This window comes from Camelus dromedarius, chromosome 24 (assembly GCF_036321535.1).
Source record: "Camelus dromedarius isolate mCamDro1 chromosome 24, mCamDro1.pat, whole genome shotgun sequence".
Lineage (NCBI taxonomy): Eukaryota > Metazoa > Chordata > Mammalia > Artiodactyla > Camelidae > Camelus > Camelus dromedarius.
The window spans coordinates 10,654,531-10,672,843 of NC_087459.1; the positions used below are offsets into that span (position 1 = coordinate 10,654,531).

At 52.2% G+C, this 18,313-nt stretch overlaps 2 protein-coding genes across 16 annotated transcripts in view; one reads left to right on the forward strand and one right to left on the reverse strand.

Annotated features, from left to right (window-relative positions):
- NUDT16L1 (nudix hydrolase 16 like 1) lies at positions 1-5,873 on the forward strand. Of its 9 annotated transcripts, XR_010377656.1 has the most exons (6): positions 2-203; positions 282-542; positions 1,284-1,514; positions 2,381-2,553; positions 4,943-5,046; positions 5,743-5,873. XR_010377656.1 is itself a non-coding variant. In XM_010992706.3 (4 exons), the coding sequence occupies exons 1-3, from the start codon at positions 6-8 to the stop codon at positions 1,503-1,505; spliced, it is 681 nt and encodes a 226-aa protein (XP_010991008.3). In that variant the 5' UTR covers positions 2-5; the 3' UTR covers positions 1,506-1,514; positions 2,381-2,681. The 9 variants fall into 9 exon arrangements, 4 of the variants coding, with proteins under 4 accessions (XP_010991010.2, XP_010991008.3, XP_064334492.1 ...); XR_004135539.2 differs by lacking the exon at positions 4,943-5,046 and having other exon boundaries at positions 5,743-5,803; XR_004135538.2 differs by lacking the exons at positions 4,943-5,046; positions 5,743-5,873 and adding an exon at positions 4,363-4,501.
- The window catches only part of ANKS3 (ankyrin repeat and sterile alpha motif domain containing 3), a 26,417-nt gene continuing 10,993 nt past the window's right edge, over positions 2,890-18,313 (reverse strand). For 3 of the 7 annotated variants that reach the window (XM_031447683.2, XM_064478411.1, XM_064478414.1), the window contains 12 exons: positions 13,523-13,658; positions 10,227-10,385; positions 8,287-8,424; positions 7,675-7,784; positions 7,162-7,329; positions 5,723-5,847; positions 5,111-5,252; positions 4,500-4,672; positions 4,115-4,200; positions 3,591-3,674; positions 3,336-3,427; positions 2,890-3,241 (listed from right to left, as the gene is read on the reverse strand). In XM_031447683.2, coding sequence (XP_031303543.1) covers positions 3,348-3,427; positions 3,591-3,674; positions 4,115-4,200; positions 4,500-4,672; positions 5,111-5,252; positions 5,723-5,847; positions 7,162-7,329; positions 7,675-7,784; positions 8,287-8,424; positions 10,227-10,385; positions 13,523-13,658 — 1,401 coding nt within the window. In that variant the 3' untranslated portion in view covers positions 2,890-3,241; positions 3,336-3,347. The other 4 variants (XM_064478412.1, XM_064478416.1, XM_064478413.1 and 1 more) reach the window with 4 other exon arrangements.

Below are 18,313 nucleotides of genomic sequence, written 5' to 3' on the forward strand. Positions count from 1 at the left end.
CGCGCATGCACTTAAGAGGCAGCGCTGGGGCAGCACTGGGTACTGGCAAGATGTCGACGGCAGTGGTCCCTGAGTTGAAGCAGATCAGCAGAGTGGAGGCGATGCGCCTGGGGCCAGGCTGGAGCCACTCGTGCCACGCCATGCTGTATGCTGCAAACCCCGGGCAGCTCTTTGGCCGCATCCCCATGCGCTTCTCGGTGCTGGTGAGGACATAGGCAGGCGGGCGGGCGGGGACCGGGCGCCACTCGGACCCGCGTCCGTGACCCGGAGCTCCCTTGCAGATGCAGATGCGTTTCGACGGGCTGCTGGGCTTCCCCGGGGGATTCGTGGACCGACGCTTCTGGTCGCTGGAGGACGGACTGAACCGAGTTCTGGGCCTGGGCCTGGGCTGCCTGCGCCTCACAGAGGCCGACTATTTGAGCTCGCACCTGACCGAGGGCCCGCACCGCGTCGTGGCGCACCTGTACGCGCGGCAGCTGACCCTGGAACAGCTGCACGCCGTGGAGATCAGTGCGGTGCACTCGCGCGACCACGGCCTGGAGGTGGGGCCGCCGCCCGTGCCCCGCCCCCCACCCTGGGGTTTGGCTCTGGCCCCGCGGAAGGCACCGATGGGTAACACGCCCCCCTGAGGGTCCACCAACCGGGCTGGGAGGGGTGTCGCTGTCTCCAGCATCGGGTTGGGGAGAGGGGCTAGGGATCCGGGTTGGGTGGGAGGCAGGGGTCGGGTCAAGGGCTCCCTCGGGGCTGTGTTCCATCTGCCTTGCTGCCTGCCATTGCCAATCCTGGGAGTGGGGAGTGGGATCAGAGGGAGGATGGAAAGGGGCGGTGCCTGCTCGGGAGGTGGGACACTTAAGAGCAAAAAGAGGATCTTGCAGGTCTGGGTTCATGAACCAGGTCCTACGGTGAGGGAGGTGAAGGCTTTTTGCCTGGGGGTTTTAGTCTGGAAGGGCTAGGAGTGACACTTGGGGTGTTTAGGATTACCAGGTGTAAGAGGGAGCATGGGGTGTGGACTGGGGGGCTTCCTGCCAGCAGATGGGGACTGGGACTAGAGGGTGGGATGGAGGTGCATGGGGGTGGCCTTGAAAGTTGCTTGGGGAGAAGTGGGGCTGTACTGCTCTGAGAGAGCTGGCTGGCTTCTGCCTCATCTGACCCTGCCCGGGTGTCCCATTTTGTCCTTGAGAACCTGGCTCTTTCCCCTGGCCTAGCAGCTCAAAAGCCTCCCCTCCTGCCAGGGTCATGTTATCCTGGGGCCTGGCCCCAACCCTGGTCTCCTCTCCATGCAGGTGCTGGGGCTCGTGCGGGTCCCACTGTACACCCAGAAGGACCGAGTCGGTGGCTTTCCCAACTTCCTGAGTAATGCTTTCATCAGCACAGCCAAGTACCAGCTCCTCTTTGCCCTCAAGGTGCTCAACATGATGCCCGAGGAGAAGCTGGCTGAGGCCTTGGCTGCGGCCACGGAGAAGCAGAAGAAAGCCCTAGAGAAGCTGCTCCCATCTTCCTCCTGAGGTTGCGCTGTGCGTCCTGTCGTCCTCTCTCTGCTTGTTCCCAAGGGCTGAGGCTGGGCCCTCACTTCCAGTGGGAGTGTATCTTCCATCATGTTTCTGTGTTTGCCCCATTCTGTGTGGGGGAGTGCGCATCCTGTCACCTCCACTGACCTGAGCAGTTACTGGGTGGTGGCCTGGGTGCGCCCACTCAAACTCTCCTTTCATCATGGGCTGTGGAGCCCCGGGTATGGCCCGATTGCCCAAGGGGGTAAGTGCACAGGCACTTGGACCCTGGAGAAGCTGGTCTGTTTTCACAGTAGACTTGGTTCTAGCAGAGGGCAGCTCTGGGTTGACTCCTTCCTGCATCCTGCCCAAGTCAGCCCCAGGGCCTGGAGAAGAGCCGGCCTCGGGTAGGATGTTACACTGTGATTTTTTTTTTTTTCACACACTGTGAATTTTGGTTGTTAGCTTCACTTGCAGCAAAACTTTAAAGCAGCTTTACTCCCTTGGGTTTGATCCCTGAGGACAGTCGGGACCCAGCTGGAGCTGGAGCTGCTGGAGTCGATCTTCGGCTGCTCTGTGTGTTCTTTGGTCCTGGCTGCAGGCTGAGGGCTGAGTGCAGGAGGGTGTCCCCTTCCCCACTACCCAGTGATCTGCAGGCAGAGGCTGGGCCCAAGACTGGGGCTTGGACACCATTCAGAGTGGCGCTAAGGCAGGCCTGTCCCAGGTGGGGGTGCTGGACACCTCCCTGTGTTTACTGTGGCGCTACCAGCCATGAGTCTCTCTGGGACTGACCATGCAAGGCCCCTCTCCTGATCCCAGTAGCTCTGGTGGTACCTGGGCTGAGCCCGCTGCTCCTTCCTTTGCTTTGAAAGCCTCCCTTTTTCCATCTTCAGCACAGTCTGCAGGCAGCTCTGGGAGGTAGTCTGGCAGCACTGGCCGAGTGTGTGGAATGACAGCATAAGAGCCACGTGGGACAGGAAGGTCACCACTGGCAGTCTCCTACAGCCTTATGTCTGGAAAGACTCCTCAGTGAAGCTACCAGTTTCCACAGTGCCAACCTGGCCTGGTAAGGAAAGCAATGCTCTCAGCCCCACCCGGGCGTCTGTCCCACCTTAGAGTCTTGATGAAGCGGCCGGCACTTGTGGGCAAAAACACTTCGCTCTGTAAATAAAACATCTGTACCTTTCGCCTATACTTTCTGAGGCATGCTTTGCTCTCTGGGTAGCTCTGTAGAATTTTGGGGTGCTCTGAGCTGCAGGGGATGGACGTGTGGGGCAGTAAGGGTCCCCAGTTGGTCCTGCTGTCAGTGTTCTAGGGTGAGGGCCCTGGCACGGGTCTCCTTGCAGTGGTCTATCAATCAGCCAGTACTGGAGGCCATGTGACCAGAAATGAACCTCTCACCAGCCAATCTTAAATTTTATTTTCCAGCAAATGGCATATGCTGCCCAGGTGCCCGTCCCCATCCGTCAGGGCAAACTCAGTGTGGTGCCTGTGGTGTGTGGGGCTGCGTTCTCCCCAAGGCCCTCCCTGCTCCGGGCCTTAATCCTAGGTTCTGGACAGGAGACCCTCGTCCTGCCTCAGAGCAGGCCTCGCTGCCCTCACACCAGCCACAGCCCCGTCCTGCCTCTGTCTGCTGGCTGCTCCTGGGGCCTGATCCTCTGGCCCTGCTGGGGGCCCAGCTGCTGCGGCCGCCGCTCACTGCCCTCCTGTCTCCGGGCACAGCTTCAGGGTGGATCCGTCACCCCACGTCAGCTCTGAGAAGGGAAAGGGAAGACTCCAGTGGGCACTCGCTCAGCTGCACGGCAGGCCCTCCTCTCCTGGCCTGGGTCCTGGGCTGACGACACTCACCGTCCCTCCCGGCTAAGGTTCCCGCCAGTTCTCCTTCCCGTTGAGCACCTGCAGCTTCTCCAGGCTCTGGGTCACCGAGCACAGCACTCTCCCTGAGGATGGGAGCAGACAGTGACTGCTTTGCAAGTCTGGGGGGCGAGCAGGGCACAGGAATGGGTGGCTGGGGATGCTGGGGGGCTGTGGCAGGCTCTCCCTGTTCACCGCATCTGGCCCTGAGTGCGGGCAGGAGCCACGAGCTGCTGCCCAGAGACTCACCCATCTCCCGGACTCGATCCTCCAGTGCTCCTGACAGCTCAGGGAGGCTCAGGGCCTGCAAGGAGGCCTGCCAGCCTTTGGCGTCTGTGGGGCAGAGGGCTGGGTGGGCCCTGGGGTCTGTGCATCTCTTCGTCCTGAGCCACCTTGACCAGGGGACCCACCCAGCCGTCAGTGCCGGCACCACCCCCTTGTTCCATCACAGCTTGTTCTCCCACTTGTTGACCAAAGTGCCAACTGCCAGTCAGGGCCTGGCATGGGGAGTGAGAGTGTGAGGGTCCCTGCCTACTGCTAGGCTATGCCTCAGGATGGCCCCAGTGTAGGGCTGCAGGTGTCACTTGAAGTCTTGGACGTGAAGGACCTCTGCCTCCCACCGTCAGGAGGGACGGTGAGGACGTGGGCTTGGGCGTGTGAGGGGACCTGGGGGTGTGAGTGTGATAATGGTGCTGGGACAAGGGGTAAAGCCTGGCTTGGAGAGGCGTCTTGCCCTCCACATGCCTGTACCAGGGCCAGGATGCTGCTCTTACCAGCTGTGGGGAGGGCTGGGCCCAGGGTGGCCCCAAGCGGGTACTGGTCCTGCCTCACTCGGGCTGACAGCTCGGCTTGACAGGCTCTGTGGGACATGAGAGCAGGTGCGGGTGAGGGGAGAGGCCTCGCAGGGCCAACACCCACCTCCTCCCTGTATGAAGTTGGGCTCTCGCCTGCCGGTGAGGCCCAGGCAGAGAAGGACCCACTTGGGGTGTGCAGGTTCTCAGGGCCCCTCTGCTGCCTGCAGGGAGGAACAGCCAGAATGAAATGGGTGGTGGTGGTAACCCCAGAAGGCCCTGAAAATGACCCCTTGATTGAAGAATCTGGAGGAAACGATGACTCAGCCTGGCCCTGGCCCAGGGGGCAGCTCAGATGCCCACTCACCGCAGCTGGTCCAGGATAAGAGCAGCGTCCCGGGCGAGGGCCCAGGTCTCCTGCAGCTGTGCGTGGACGTTCTTGCGGGCGCCGTCCTGCTCCAGCAGGCAGCTCTCCACCACGGCCCGCAGCTCCTGCTCCTGCGACACCTGGCCCCGCATGGCCTCCACCTCCTCACAGCGCTGCGGCGGACAAGGTGGCAGGTGGGGCAGGCAAACGGGCTGGGGCACTTGGGGACACCAGGCCATGACCACTCAGGCTGCCCACACCCCTGCCCCCAGATTCCATCTCCACCGTCTGAGTGCCTCATTTCTCCTGGCCTGGAGGGGCCTGTCTCCTCAGTGTCCCTACTCTGGGTCCCTGCCTGCGAGCCCCACGGTGTCCCCGCTGGCTGCTGTGCCCCGCCTTCACCCTCTCCCCTCCCAAGTGCCCATCTGTGCGTCTCCCTTCAGCACGTGAGCTGCCCTGCTCCCTGCCTTCACTGTCCTGTCTCCCACCCTGGCTGCTGCTCGTGGACTCTGGGCGTCTGTCTCCACGGCTGCGTCCTTCACTGCAGGTGTGTGTCAGCAGACGCCCCTCTTGGCATTTCTGCACATCCCTTGCACCGGCTCCCCACTCACTTTGTGCAGCTGGATGGCGAGCTCCTGCATCTCAGCTTCCAGCCGGTCAGCATAGGCCAGCTCCAGGGCATCACTGGGGGGGCGGGCACTGCTGTGCCAGCGAGCAATGGCAGAGGTCATCTTCCTCTTGGGCCCAAACAACCTGCGGCGGGGGGGTGAGAGAAGGATGCGGGTGGGCTGCCTTGTGTGTGGAGGCTCCATGGGCCGTCCTACCAAGACCGTCCCCTAGAAAAGGCCCAGCTTTGAAGGGGGAGAGTAGCTCCCCGGGATCCTGCAACAGAGGACACAAAGTAACATAAGGAGTTGTGAATTGTGACAAGCCTCCCCGCTCTGGTAGGGTGGCCTCCCTGGCTGCTGCTTTCCCTGGACAGGGACCTGTGGATGACTGTCTGCCAACTCCGAACACTCAAAAGTGAACAGCAGAAAACATCTGGGTGCCCTGAACACAGAAGTGTCCACTGGGCCTGCACAGGACGTCAGCCAGGAGTGGCAGACAGCTAACCGCAGGGAAAGAGCCGGCCTCTGGACAGGGCGGCCCTCCACCCGAACGCTAGGAGCTGCAACCCCAGCCGGTCCCAGGGCGCTTTGGCCACGGAGGCCCCGTGGACTCACGTAATGCCGATTTCCTTCAGGTCGCTCTCGGTGAGGGTCAGGAAGATGCGGAGGTCCACGTCCTGCTCCTCGAACACCTGCAGGTACTTTAGACAGCCGATCTGCTCCAGCAGCGTGGCCAGGTCCTAGGGGGCAAGGAGCCAGCGTGGTGAGAGGGCAGGTCAGAACACAGGTGGGCCCTGGAGGCAGGGGCACAAGACAAGGCACACCCTGAGGCAGGTCCGCAGCAGTGACTCCCCAGCCTCTGCAGACCCTCAACCAGCTTCATCTCCCCTTCACCTGGGGGAGTTTTTGCTTTTGCTGATGTGGCATTCTTGGCTGAGTTTTCTTTCACTTCTTTGAACACGTCATCCCCTCTGATGAGAAATGTCCTGTTAATTTTCTGGAAATGCCCTTGGATGTGCTGAGTCACTTGTCACAAGATTCTGTGTCTTCTGATGGTCTGTGATGTGTCCAGATGTGGCTCTGAGTTTGACCGACTTAAAGCTCATTCAGCTTCATAGATGCGCAGATCCATTTCTTGATCAAATCTGGGAAAACCTGGCTATTTTAAAACATTTTCCCTGCTTTTCTCTCTCTCCTCCCTAGGAGCACCACTGTGGTCTCACAGGTGTTGGGTCCTTTTCTCCATTCTTCTTCATCTCTCAGATCGGAAGACCTCAGTTGAGCTACGGGAAGTTTTCTGATTCTCTCTTCTGCGTATTCAAATCTGCTGTCGAGCCCTTCTAGTAAAATTTTCACTTCAGTTACTGTATTTTCAACTCCAGAATTTCTATTTGGTTATTTTTATTTCTATCACTTTCAATATTTAGAGATGGTTTCTTTTAGGTCTTGGAATATATTTTAAAGAGCTGATTTAAAGTCTCCAGTCAACATGTGCTTAAGGCCTCGAGAGGCCAGCTGGTCACCGGGCCGGGAACACAAACCCTGGGGAGAGCTCCCTGGGGGCTGTGAGGAGAAATCAGCAAAACCACAGGCTTTAGGCGAAGAGCAGAGCTGTGACTTGAAGTGATAAATAGCAAATACTTGAAACACGTGAGACAGTTGAGCTGCTGATGCACCTGTAACCAAGTAACTGCAGAGCCAGCGCAGCCACGATGACAAGAAGCAGAAACCACAGTTCTCGCTGAGCGCTGGCTGCCACCTGTCACTGCTTCATTTGCATCTTGTCACTGTTGCCAAAAAGCAGCTCCACGACATCGGTCCTGTGCTGCTCCTCCCCGGACTCGGGAAGGCTGGGCTGAGCGTGGAAACCAAGGGGACGGACAGAAACCCTGCCGCTGGCCCCTCTCGCCATTAAGCATCCTCTCCGCCCGAGCAGCTCTATTGGTCACTTGGGGAAGAACCACCCCACTCTCGTCTCTCAAATAAATGCCTCACAGATCACAAAAGCCCCGTCCTTTTAACAGCATACCCACCAGCTTCACAAGTGGTCTTACCTGGGGTCCTGAATACGGGGACCTCTCAGTCTGGGGGACAGATCCCGGGGAACAGGAAGTCCCGGTGCCAGGAGGCCACTGGCTGTCACTACTGCTGTGACGGCTCTTAGTCTTCACAAAACTTTTAGTTTGTTTGCGAACTGAGCTTTTACGCGCATGATCCGAATCCTGTAGTGAGAGATTTGTTTAAAGTAACTCCGAAGGGCTCACAGCTAACGTGGCTGTGTCCAAACTCTGCTTTCCGCCCCACAGCTCTAGCGTCTGCGTCGCCATCTGTGCCATTTCCCTCACGGGCTGGGTCAGGTTTGAAACCCTTCATGAAACCCCCCCGCCTGCCACACAGAGGCCTCCCTGGTGACTGCCTCCAGGGTCCCTGGGGCACAAACCCAGCGATGCTCCAGGTACGTCCAGGCACAGCGTGGACGCAGTAAATCCTTGTAGCAGACCCGCTCACCTCAGCTGACGCCAGGAAAGGGGAGGGAGGTGGGAGAGCAAGAGGGGGGAGAAGGTCACCTCATTGCTCTCCAGGGAGGCCTCGCTGCTGAGTCCCGGGGCCCTCGCCAGGGCCTCGCTGCTGCTGCTGCTCCGCGCGGCCCCGAGGTTGGCACAGAAGGCGTGCTCTTCTGACAATGGCGAAGACGAGGACGCCTGACCACAGGCCTCGCCCGTGGTGACTCCCCCGAGCCCTGCACCAAGCTGTTTCCTCCGCAGCTCTCAGTAGCTACTGTTTATTCTGTTCATGCTGACTGCCTGGCCAAGCCCACCCTCTACACTTGGCCAGGTTGTGTCTGCTCTGGTCACTGATAAATCCAAGCATCTGGAACAGTGCTTGGCACAGAGGGCACTCACTAAACAGCTGGTGAAGGGACCATATGTGTAGCATACAAGGACATTTCCTGAGGGCTTACCAGTCAGCAGGCTAAACCTCTGTCTGGAGTGACCCCCCCATCCTGTCCGGAGACGCCCTGGGCGAGAATTCTCCTCACCTGTCCCCCTGCTAGATTCTCTGACTCTCCTCACGAGAGCCAGAGCCTTCTCTAACTTGCCCCCTCCTCTGCTGGATGGACTCATCACAGTGCCACGGCCCTGCTGGACGGGTGTGTGTGTTGGGGGGCTGGCGCATACCCCGGCTGCTGCTGCTGCTGCTCTCCACGTCCCGCTCGTTGATGGGGGAGGTGACGTCCCTGTAGCAGAGGCCCCCCTCTTCCAGGGGGTTCTCATCGCTGCTGTTGAAGGTGACATAGCCCCGGGGAGGCACCTGCTCTGTGGACAGAATGGGGCACGTGAATCTACACACACACAAAAAGCAAGACAAGATCTTCCTTCCAAATGCAACCGCCGCTTTAGAGGAATCTTGGCCGGTGGGGGAACCCAGGACGCAGGCCGGCAGGCAGCTCGTAGTGACCAGCTTCTCTACTCGCCCCAGTGGCCTGGACATAACTGTGCAGTCTGCAGGGGAGGACACGGGCTCCGAGAGGTGAGGGGCCAGTTTGTGCCCGACAGCGAGTGCACAGTGGAGCACGGCCCGGCCCAGGCTGGTGCTCTCAGCATCACCGTGGCTTTTCCAAGAGAAAAAAGGAGATTCCTGAGCCAGAGTAAAACTATCCCATGAGGGGTTCCTTTCTGCTGGGTACATCTACCCTCACACACACACCGCGGCCACGCCCCTGTGACCTTCCAGCACAGGGCGCTCCACCTCAGGTCAGTCAGCCCAGCCACAAGGAGGACTGGCTGAGTAGGAAGGTAAGAGGCCCTGGGCTAAACATGACCAGCAGCAACACCAAATGCCGTCACCTTTGAGCGCACCTGTCTGCGAGGAAACAAGAAGCGGCAGAACACACACCAGAGAGTTTAAGTGCAATCTTGCTCCTGTCCCTTCCCCACGGAAACTGCATTTGCATGAAAGCCCGGCTGGTGGGATCACAGGTGATGTGTTTTCTTCTTTATACCCTTCTATAATTAAGAGATTTTTCACAATCAGCACATGCTCTTTATCATTCAAGTGTTTTTTACCTGTTGGCAAAGAGGACATATATACACTTGCTGGAAAATTTAAATATCACAAAGTGTAAGAGGAAATACAAAATCTCCTGAGATGCCACAACTGAGACACAGCTCCGGCTGTCACTCTGGTGACCACCAGCTCCTCTGTGGTGCATAAACAAGAGCTGTACGGATGGACGTCACCATAGACTTTTGGTAACTTGAAGGAATTTTCTATTTAAAAAGCCTTGGTGGTGGGTCTTTCCTACGCCCCACCCGACCTCAGGCAGGACAGGGGTGTGGGCTGCTCAGAACAGACTCTGCTCCAGCACTGTGCTCCCACTCTGCCCCGCCAGGACGACGGGAGAAGGGAGAAGGTGGGCCCAGAGTTCCCAACCAGCACCAGGGCCCCTTCCAAGGGTCTGAGAAGGGAATCAAGTTCTCACATAGTCTTGACTGAAACACACACACCAGCCTGACTGGGAGTCGGGTCCTCCACGCCCAGCGGCAGACGCCCACTTGCTAGACCAGCGGCCTGGCCACTGACGAGTAACCCACACGTAAGTCTGCTCATTCAGTCAGGCCTGCGGCAAGAGAGCATCAAACCCAACTCACGCCAAGAACCACTGGCGCCCGAGCTCCCCACGAGCATCGCACTCAACAGTCAGGAGATCTGGAAACTCGGGTCTAGGGCTCCGGCCCCCCGGGGGTGTGTGCCATCCGACAGCTCTCAAACCCATCACTTTGAGGAAAGCGCGCAGGGGCAGAGTCCTCCCCAGGGGATGTGGCATTTCCCCCTCTGACTGAGCCACCCACGTGATAAATGGGTCTGACCTCAGCTACATTTCTGCTCCATGAGAGAATGTTCTATTTTTAATTTTAACCAATGAAAAGGAAAATCAAAGGATGAACCAAAACCCAAGAGTGAGCCAATAACTGACGTGTCGCCATCCCTATGATCAGTCCTGAGTCCCTGCGCTGCCGCTGCTGCTCCCACCTGGCAGCCCACACGTCAGGAGCCTGAATCAGGACAGAATCCCGGACTCCAGTGTCAAGGCCACCAGGGGCCGTGGGCCGCTCACCATAGCGAGGCTGCTGTGTCCTCCCCCCGAGCCCGATGGCGGTGATCCTGGCCAAGGCTCGCGGCCCCTCGTGGATGCTGAGGCCCTTCTTCCGGCAGGGCCTCTGTCTCTGAGGAACCGGGCAGGATTCATCCGAAGAGCTCAGATCTTCAAATTTTTCTGTGGGTCAAACACCAAAATTAAGACAGTTTATTCAGTGATGGACTAATCTAGTAATCCTCATAACGAACTAGAAGAAAGTCATTGTACTTGGTTTTCTTAAATTGAGAAGAAGAAAAGTATTTCCCAGGATGTCACCTGTGAGAAATGCCCCAAGGCCGGCCCACCAGGATGCCTGGGGGGTGGCAAGCTTGCTGAGTATGATGAGGGGTTCTGTTCTCATCCCTTTCTCCGTCTGGGTTTCCAGAATTTCTTACAAGCCTGTTTTACGTTTACAGTCAGAAATAAATTCTGTTCTAGGCTGAAGTGGCAAGTAAGCCCCACCTTTTCATAAACATACAACAACAGCAGTCACAACTTCCTAAGCAATTTTATGTTCCCAACATGAATAACTTCTTTTAATTTTTTAAAATTTTTTGCGGGGAGGCAATTAGGTTTATTTTTATGTATTTACTTACTGAATGGAGGTACTGGGGATTGAACCCAGGACCTCATGCATGCTAAGCACACACTCTACCACTGAGCCTGAACAACTCCCTCCCTGAACAACTTCTTGGGAAATAAGCACCACCTGACGGCTCTGTTTGCTGCTTCATGAAATATTTCAAATCACCACCCATATGAGCTTACGAGCTCAGTGTGCGCACAGCCGTTAGCATTTTATAGCTTTTCTCCATTTTCCATATCTCATCACACCTAGAAAGCAAATTTCGGGGGTGGGGGGTGTTGATCTGTAGAAAGCTCCCATTGGTAAGATCTCATTTTGGAGTTGGTGAACTGGGGTGGAGACACACCGAGGAGTCCCTGTTAGCGCCGCACCCCTGTCCTCACATGCTGGTGTTTGTTACAGAACAGTCTTGTGGCCAGGAAGGGAGCAGGTCGCTCAGGTGTGAGCTGAAGCCTCAGCCCAGCCACTGTCGGGAGAGTGAGGGGTCCCTGGCCCGTTTCCAAAGCCGGCCAGTGACCCTAAGTGGTCCAGTCAGTCCCTCCCACGCCAGGATGGCCACCGCCAGGGGGAGCCTGGGTCCGTCCAAGCAGAAGCTGAGGGAGTCACAGAAGATAAAGGTACAGGGAGGTAACTGAGGAAAAGGCAGCTCCCTCAGCCTGAACCTCCCGACACGTCCTCTCGAGCCTGCACAGTCAGCAGAACGGACAGACCCACACGCACCCCAACTCCAACACGGCCCAGGCGGCGGGGACCCCGCCAACATCAGCATGCCTCCCTCCAGTGAGGAGGACACGGACTCGCACTCCAGCAGAGGCTCCTTGTCGCTCACCTCGCTCTCTGCACAGAGACGAGCGGGTCTAGGAAAACGCCACACAGAGAGGCGAGGGCAAAGACCGGCCCAGGTGGATTCACAGGAGAAGCCCCCACAGACCACACGGGACCAACGCCACAGAAATCGTTCCAGAGCACAAGAGGAAGGGGCCCTTCCTAGTTCTTTTTATGCAGCAAGTATAATATTGAGACCTATACCAGATAAAGGCAGAACAGCAAAAACTACAGACCGATGTCACTTGTGATTAAAATAATAAATAAAATGTTAGCAAATGGAATCCAAAACCACATTAAGTAATGCACCAAGTGGGATTTATGCCAAGAATGTAAAATTGGTTTATTATTAGGAAACTCATTAATGCAATATATTGTATTATATTTTTTGTGAGAAAATTCACAATCATCTCTATAGATGTTGACAAAGCCTTTGACAAAATTCAACACTTATTCCTCTAAGAAACATTCAAGAATATAGGAAATGACAGACACTTTCTTAAAATGCTAACACATATGCAAACCTTACTCTGAAAGCCAGCATCTTACTTAACGTGGCATTTCCTCTAAGATCGGACAACAGTGAATGCCCGCTTCCTCCACCATATTCATCAGGGCACTAGGGGCTTCAGCAAGCACAACGAAACCAAAGGAATGAGAGGTATAAAGATCTGAAAAAAAGTAGTAAGTCTGTCTCTATCTGCAGGTTTTATGGTAGTGTACCTGGAAAAAACTAGGGAATCAATGAATAAAACTAACTCAGACAATGAAAGAACTCAGTCAGGCAGCAGAACATAAAACTGGTGGACAGACATCAACCGCCGTCCTCTTCACAGGCGACAGGCAGTGAGGGCTGGGGTGGCAGCCTCGAGGTATAACACGTTTACAGCAGCAACGAGGAAAATCAGACACACAGGAATAAGCTGAAGTTGTATGCAAAACGTGCATGAGGGAAATTTAAAATTGTCCTGCAGGACATAAAAGTACACTTGAACAAAAGGACAACTTAACAGCATGAAGAGGTTGTTAATTTACAGATTTTCCACAATCTCAAAAATATCAACACACTGTCTTTAAGGAGCTAGACAGGAGGATGCTCAAGTTCATACCAAAAATTAAGTGAGCGGGAGCCAGGAAATGTAGGGAAAGGGAAGCTGCGAGAAGGCCAGCCCTAGCAGGTGGTCAAACATGTCAGAAAATGCCCCTGTCGTTTACAGACGTGTGTACAGGGTCCGGTGGAACAGAACAGGAAATCCAGAGACAAACCCGGACACAAAGGGAAATTCAGACTATATGATAAAGATGGCCCCTCAGACCACTGGGTAGAAATGGACTTCTAAACAGATGATGGATGCTAGGACAACGGGGCAGCCAGCTGAAAAACCCCACCTCCCTCCACACGTGAAAATAAAGTGAATGATCGGTGGTCTGCATGTAGAAAATGAAACCAGACAAGAACCAGAGGAAGACGGGCAAATTCCTGTACAACCAGGGCACAGGGAAAGACTTCCTGTGACTTAAAACCCAGAGGAAATAAAAGACTGATGAATCTGACTACTTAAAATTAAAACATTTTACATGGCGACACCTATGAGCAAAGTCAGGAAAGGAAACCCAGAGCGAGCCCCTCTGTGAGCTGCCCTCTGTCCTGCCCACTCGCAGCCTGGCCATCCCGCTCTGCTCTCCGCACCCCTCCCCTCAGCCCAGCGGGCCCCCACCTTGCTGATGAGATGGAGTCATGGGGTGGGGGGCGTTGAGAAGGTCTCGGGCAAAGCTCCAAGGAGCAGTGGGAGCCCGGGAAGGAGGAGCCTCCTCTCTCTCGGTGACAGGATGACAGCAGAGGCCTGGCCGCAGATGCCGGTACCTGGGCTCCGGTAGACGCTCTGGGGCAGAGACGGTGAGTGGGCGTCAATCAGCCCCACGATCTTCATGTGTCCGTACTGCCTGGCCAGCATCCGGGCTGTGGCTCCACTGTGGTCTCTCGTGTCCACTCTGACTCCCTGTGAAAGTTCGGGAAAGAAGAGTTAGGACCCTACCCTGCAAAGCACCCTGGCTTCACTTAGGGGCTGTGGACCCTGGAGATGGCCAGCTTCTTCCCCTACGACCCCAGAGCCCTACAAGGAAGAGGCCAAGGCCCTAGCAAGCTCCCTTCTAAATAACACCTTTGGCTTCTGACGCACACTCAGCGGGGAGGGAGGGCGGGCAGGCTGCAGGCTGCTGGGCCGGGGAGCCCAACCTTCACCCTCTGCACCTGGCATGTGGCCCACTCGCTCCATCTCTCCCCACAGAGAAAACTGGGGACAACAGATTCACCAGGGGGGCAGCCTTTAAAAACCACAATCGGATCGGGAACACCACCCTTCTGAAACAGAATTTGGTAACTTTTATCCAAAGTCCTAAAAAGTACTTATAGTCTTCAGCACAACGTATTTGCAGTAATAAAAACCTGGAGATGACTTCCATGCTCTGGGGGAGTAGAGAGTCAGCTGTGTTACTGCCATAAATGCGGGTATTTACAAATAAGCAAGTTATAACCAACTTTTTAAAAGGACCATGATACAAAACTGCCTACACATTATAGCTGCAGCAAAACCAGAGACAAACCCAAAACGTGTACAGAAAGTAATACTGGAAAGAAATATGCCCCAACTGTTGGCGCTATTTTAAGCAGTAAGATAACGGGGATTTTTTCACACCTTCCTCATCTTCTGTATTTTCTAAAGTTACTAGGAGCATGTTTACTTCTGAAACGGGAAAAGCCCAGAAGCTTCCCACTTTTAAGAGCTCCAGCCGTGCGGTCTTACAGCTAAGGCAGAGCTACCAGAGCCCATGCTCCAAGGGCAGCCCAGCAGGAGGCAGCTGGGGCTGGAAGCGTGCGTGGTACTCTGCCCAGCCGTTCCACAGGGAACTCCGCCTCGGGAAGTGATGAAGGATGCACACTAACATGCAGGATCTTCCCTGCAGCACTGAAGTGCAGTGAGGACTGCAAGGAACGCATTCACAAGGGGATTAGTGAAATAAGTGAGAACACACCTACAAAAGGGAACACCGCCCCCCCATTTATGAGACAGGTCCAAGTGTATGCAGGAACACGGGCAGGTGTGCGTGAGACATCGTTAAGAGAATTAAAGCCTATTATAACTTTTTGTATACTGGAACTCCATTTTGACTTAAAACATGTATCTACAAAAAACGAGGATACTAGACAATGTGCTATATCTCTGGGTGATGGGATTATGAGTGATTTTTGCTTTCTGTTTGCTTAACTGTACTTTTTTAAATTGAAGTACAGTCAGTTTACAATGTTGTGTCAGTTTCTGGTGTACAGCACAATACTTCAGTCATATAGGAACATACATATATTCATTTTCATATTCTTTTTCACCATACGTTACTACAAGATATTGAATACAGTTCCCTGTGCTATGCAGTATAAACTTGTTTATCTATTTTCGTAACTGCAAATCTAGAACTCCCAATTTATTGTTTCCCATCCCCTTCCCCCTCTGGTAACCATAAGTTTGTTTTCTATGTCTGTGAGTCTGTTTCTGTTTCACAAATAAGTTCGTATCATTTTTTTTTAGATTCCACATGTAAGCGGTATCATATGGTATTTTTCTTTCTCTTTCTGGCTTACTTCACTCAGATAACAATCTCCAGGTTCATCCATGTTGCTCCAAATGGCATTATTTTATTCTTTTTTATGGCTGAGTAGTATTCCATTGTATAAATATACCACTACTTCTTTATCCAGTCATCTGTTGATGGGATGATGGACATTAGGTTGTTTCCATGTCTTGGCTATTTAAACAGCTGTTTGCTTAACTGTACTTTTTAATTCTTTTTATAGCAAGTATATATCACTTGTATAATAAGTATTTATATATGTGTACTCTTTTCCCCTAATCTGGAAAACTATGATCAACTGACTTGATTGATCTTGGTTGAGCCAGTACAGAAGGTGATTATCATACTTCCCTCTGGTAGGAAAAAGCTGCATTTTTACAACAGCCTAACTGAGCTTTACTTTCTATAATCCCCCACTTGCCAGAGCTCTAGTTAGAAAACTTCAGCCTTAAAAGATCATTTCTAGGTAGGGTAGGAGGAGAGGAGGCTGGACGAAGGTGGTCAAGAGGAACAATCTTCCTAGGGGGAGGGACAAGACAGGGGTAGGAGATTAAGAGTTACAAACTATTACATATAAAATAAATAAGCTATGGGGGGAGGGTATAGCTCCGTGGTAGAGCACATGCCTAGCATGCCTGAGGTCCTGGGTTCACTCCTCAGTACTGCCATTTTAAAAAATAATAAATAAATAAACCTGATTACCTCCCCCCACCAAAAAATGTTACAAGGATAAATTATGTACAACACAGAGAATACAGCCAAAATTTTATAATAACTATAAATGGAGTATAACCTTTAAAAATTGTGAATCACTATGTTGTACACCTATAATGTAAAATATTATACATCAATTATACCTCCAAAAAAATTTTTTTTAAGTACAAACTTCCAGTTGAAAGGTAAGTAGAAAATAGGATGTAATGTACAACATGATGACTATAGTTAACACTGATGTGTGTCATCTAGGAAAGTTATTAAGAGTAAATCCAAAGAGTTCTCATCACAAGGAAATACATATAGAGTTTTTAAAACTGAAGTACAGTTTGATTTACAGTGTATGGTGTATATCATAGTGATTCAGTTATACATATATATATATATTCTTTTTCATTGTAGGTTACTACAAGCCATTGAATATATAGGAGGACCTTGTTTATTTTATATACAGTAGTGTGTATCTGCAAATCCCTAACTCCCATTTTATCCCTTCCCATCTCCTTTCCCTGGTATTGGTTCTGTGCTGTAGATGAGTTCATAGTGTCCTTTTTTTCCTTTTTTTTTTGGATTCCACATATAAGTGATACATGGTATTTTCCTTTCTCTTTCTGGCTTCACTTAGTATGATAATCTCTAGGTCCATCCATGTTGCTGCAAATGGCATTACTTCATTCTTTTTTGTGGCTGAGCAGTATATATATACCACATCTTCTTTATTCAATCATCTGTCAGTGAACACTTAGGTTGCTTCCATATCTCAGCTATTGTAAACAGTGCTGCTGTGAACACTCGGGTGCATGTATGTTTTCAAATTAGTTTTCTCTGGGTATATGCCTGGAGTGGGATTGCTGGATCATATGGTAACTCTGCATTTAGTTTTTTAAGGAATCTCCATGCTGGTTTCCATAAAGGCTGCACCAAAATACATTCCCACCAGCAGTGTAGGAGGGTTCCTTTTTCACCACACCTTCTCCAGCATTTATTGCTTGTGGACTTTTTCATGACAGCCATTCTAACTGCTGTGAGCTGATACCTCATTGTAGTTTTGATTTGCCTTTCTCTGATAATTAGCGGTATTGAGTATTTTTTCATGTGCTTATTGGCCATTTGTATGTCTTCACTGAAGAATTGTTTGCTTAGGTCTTCTGCCCATTTTTCACTGGGTTGTTTGCTTTTTGTTACCGAGTTATATGAGCTGTTTCTGTATTCTGGAAATTAAGCCCTTGTCAGTCACATGGTTTGCAAATATTTTCTCCTAGTCCGTAGGTTATCTTTTCATTTTGTTTATAGTTTCCTTTGCTGTGCAAAGGCTTATAAGTTTAATTAGGTCCCATTTGTTTACTTTTGCTTTTATTTCTACTGCTTGGGTCGACTGCCCTAGGAGAACACTGCTACACTTTGTATCAGAGCATGTTTTGCCGATGTTCTCTTCTGGGGGGTTTATGGTGTCTTGTCTTATGTTTAAGTCTTTAAGCTATTTTGAGTTTATTTTTGTGTAAGGTGTGAGGGAGTGTTCTAGCTTCATTTATGTGTATGTGGCTGTCCAGTTTTTCCAACACCACCTGCTGAAGAGACTGTCTTTTCTCCATTGTATATTCTTGCTTCCTTTGTTGAAGATTAAATGACCATAGGTGTGTGGGTTTCTTTCTGGGCTCTCTATTCTGTTCCATTGATCCATGTGTCTGTTTTTGTGCCAATATCACTCTGTATTCATTGCTGTAGCTCTGTAGTAGTCTCTGAAGTCTGTATATATAGAGATTTATATCTGTATGAGACGATGGAGGTAAACTCAACTTACTGTGGCAAGCATTTCACAATATACTTAGGTCAAATAATTATGCTGTACACACCAAACTTAAACAGTGATGTATGTCAATCTTATCTCAATAAAACTGGAAAAAAAAAAGATAATTTCTAGTTTCAGTTTGATAGAAGGACCCAAAGGTTTCAGCCAGAACAAAACCATCTTTACTGAAGGATTTTAAGTAGTATTTATTTTTAAGCCTGGAAGACTTCAACTTAAGATGATACTGGGGGGGGGGGGGGGGGCAGTAACACGATTCCTTAGTAAGAAATGAGGGAGAAAACAGAACTGACGACAAGAAGGTCCCTGAGGAAGGAAATATTAGCATTTCTGTCTATTTATCCTTTAATTTTTTTTCTATTTTTCTTCCCATTTTATAAGGTATATCATTTATTACTAGAGAAGAACATGATGAGAATTCATCTTAACTGACAGGAAAGTGGGACACAGAGGTGTGAGACCATGGACCAGCGCGGCGGGGGCGCACTCCCCGTGAGGAGGCCACAG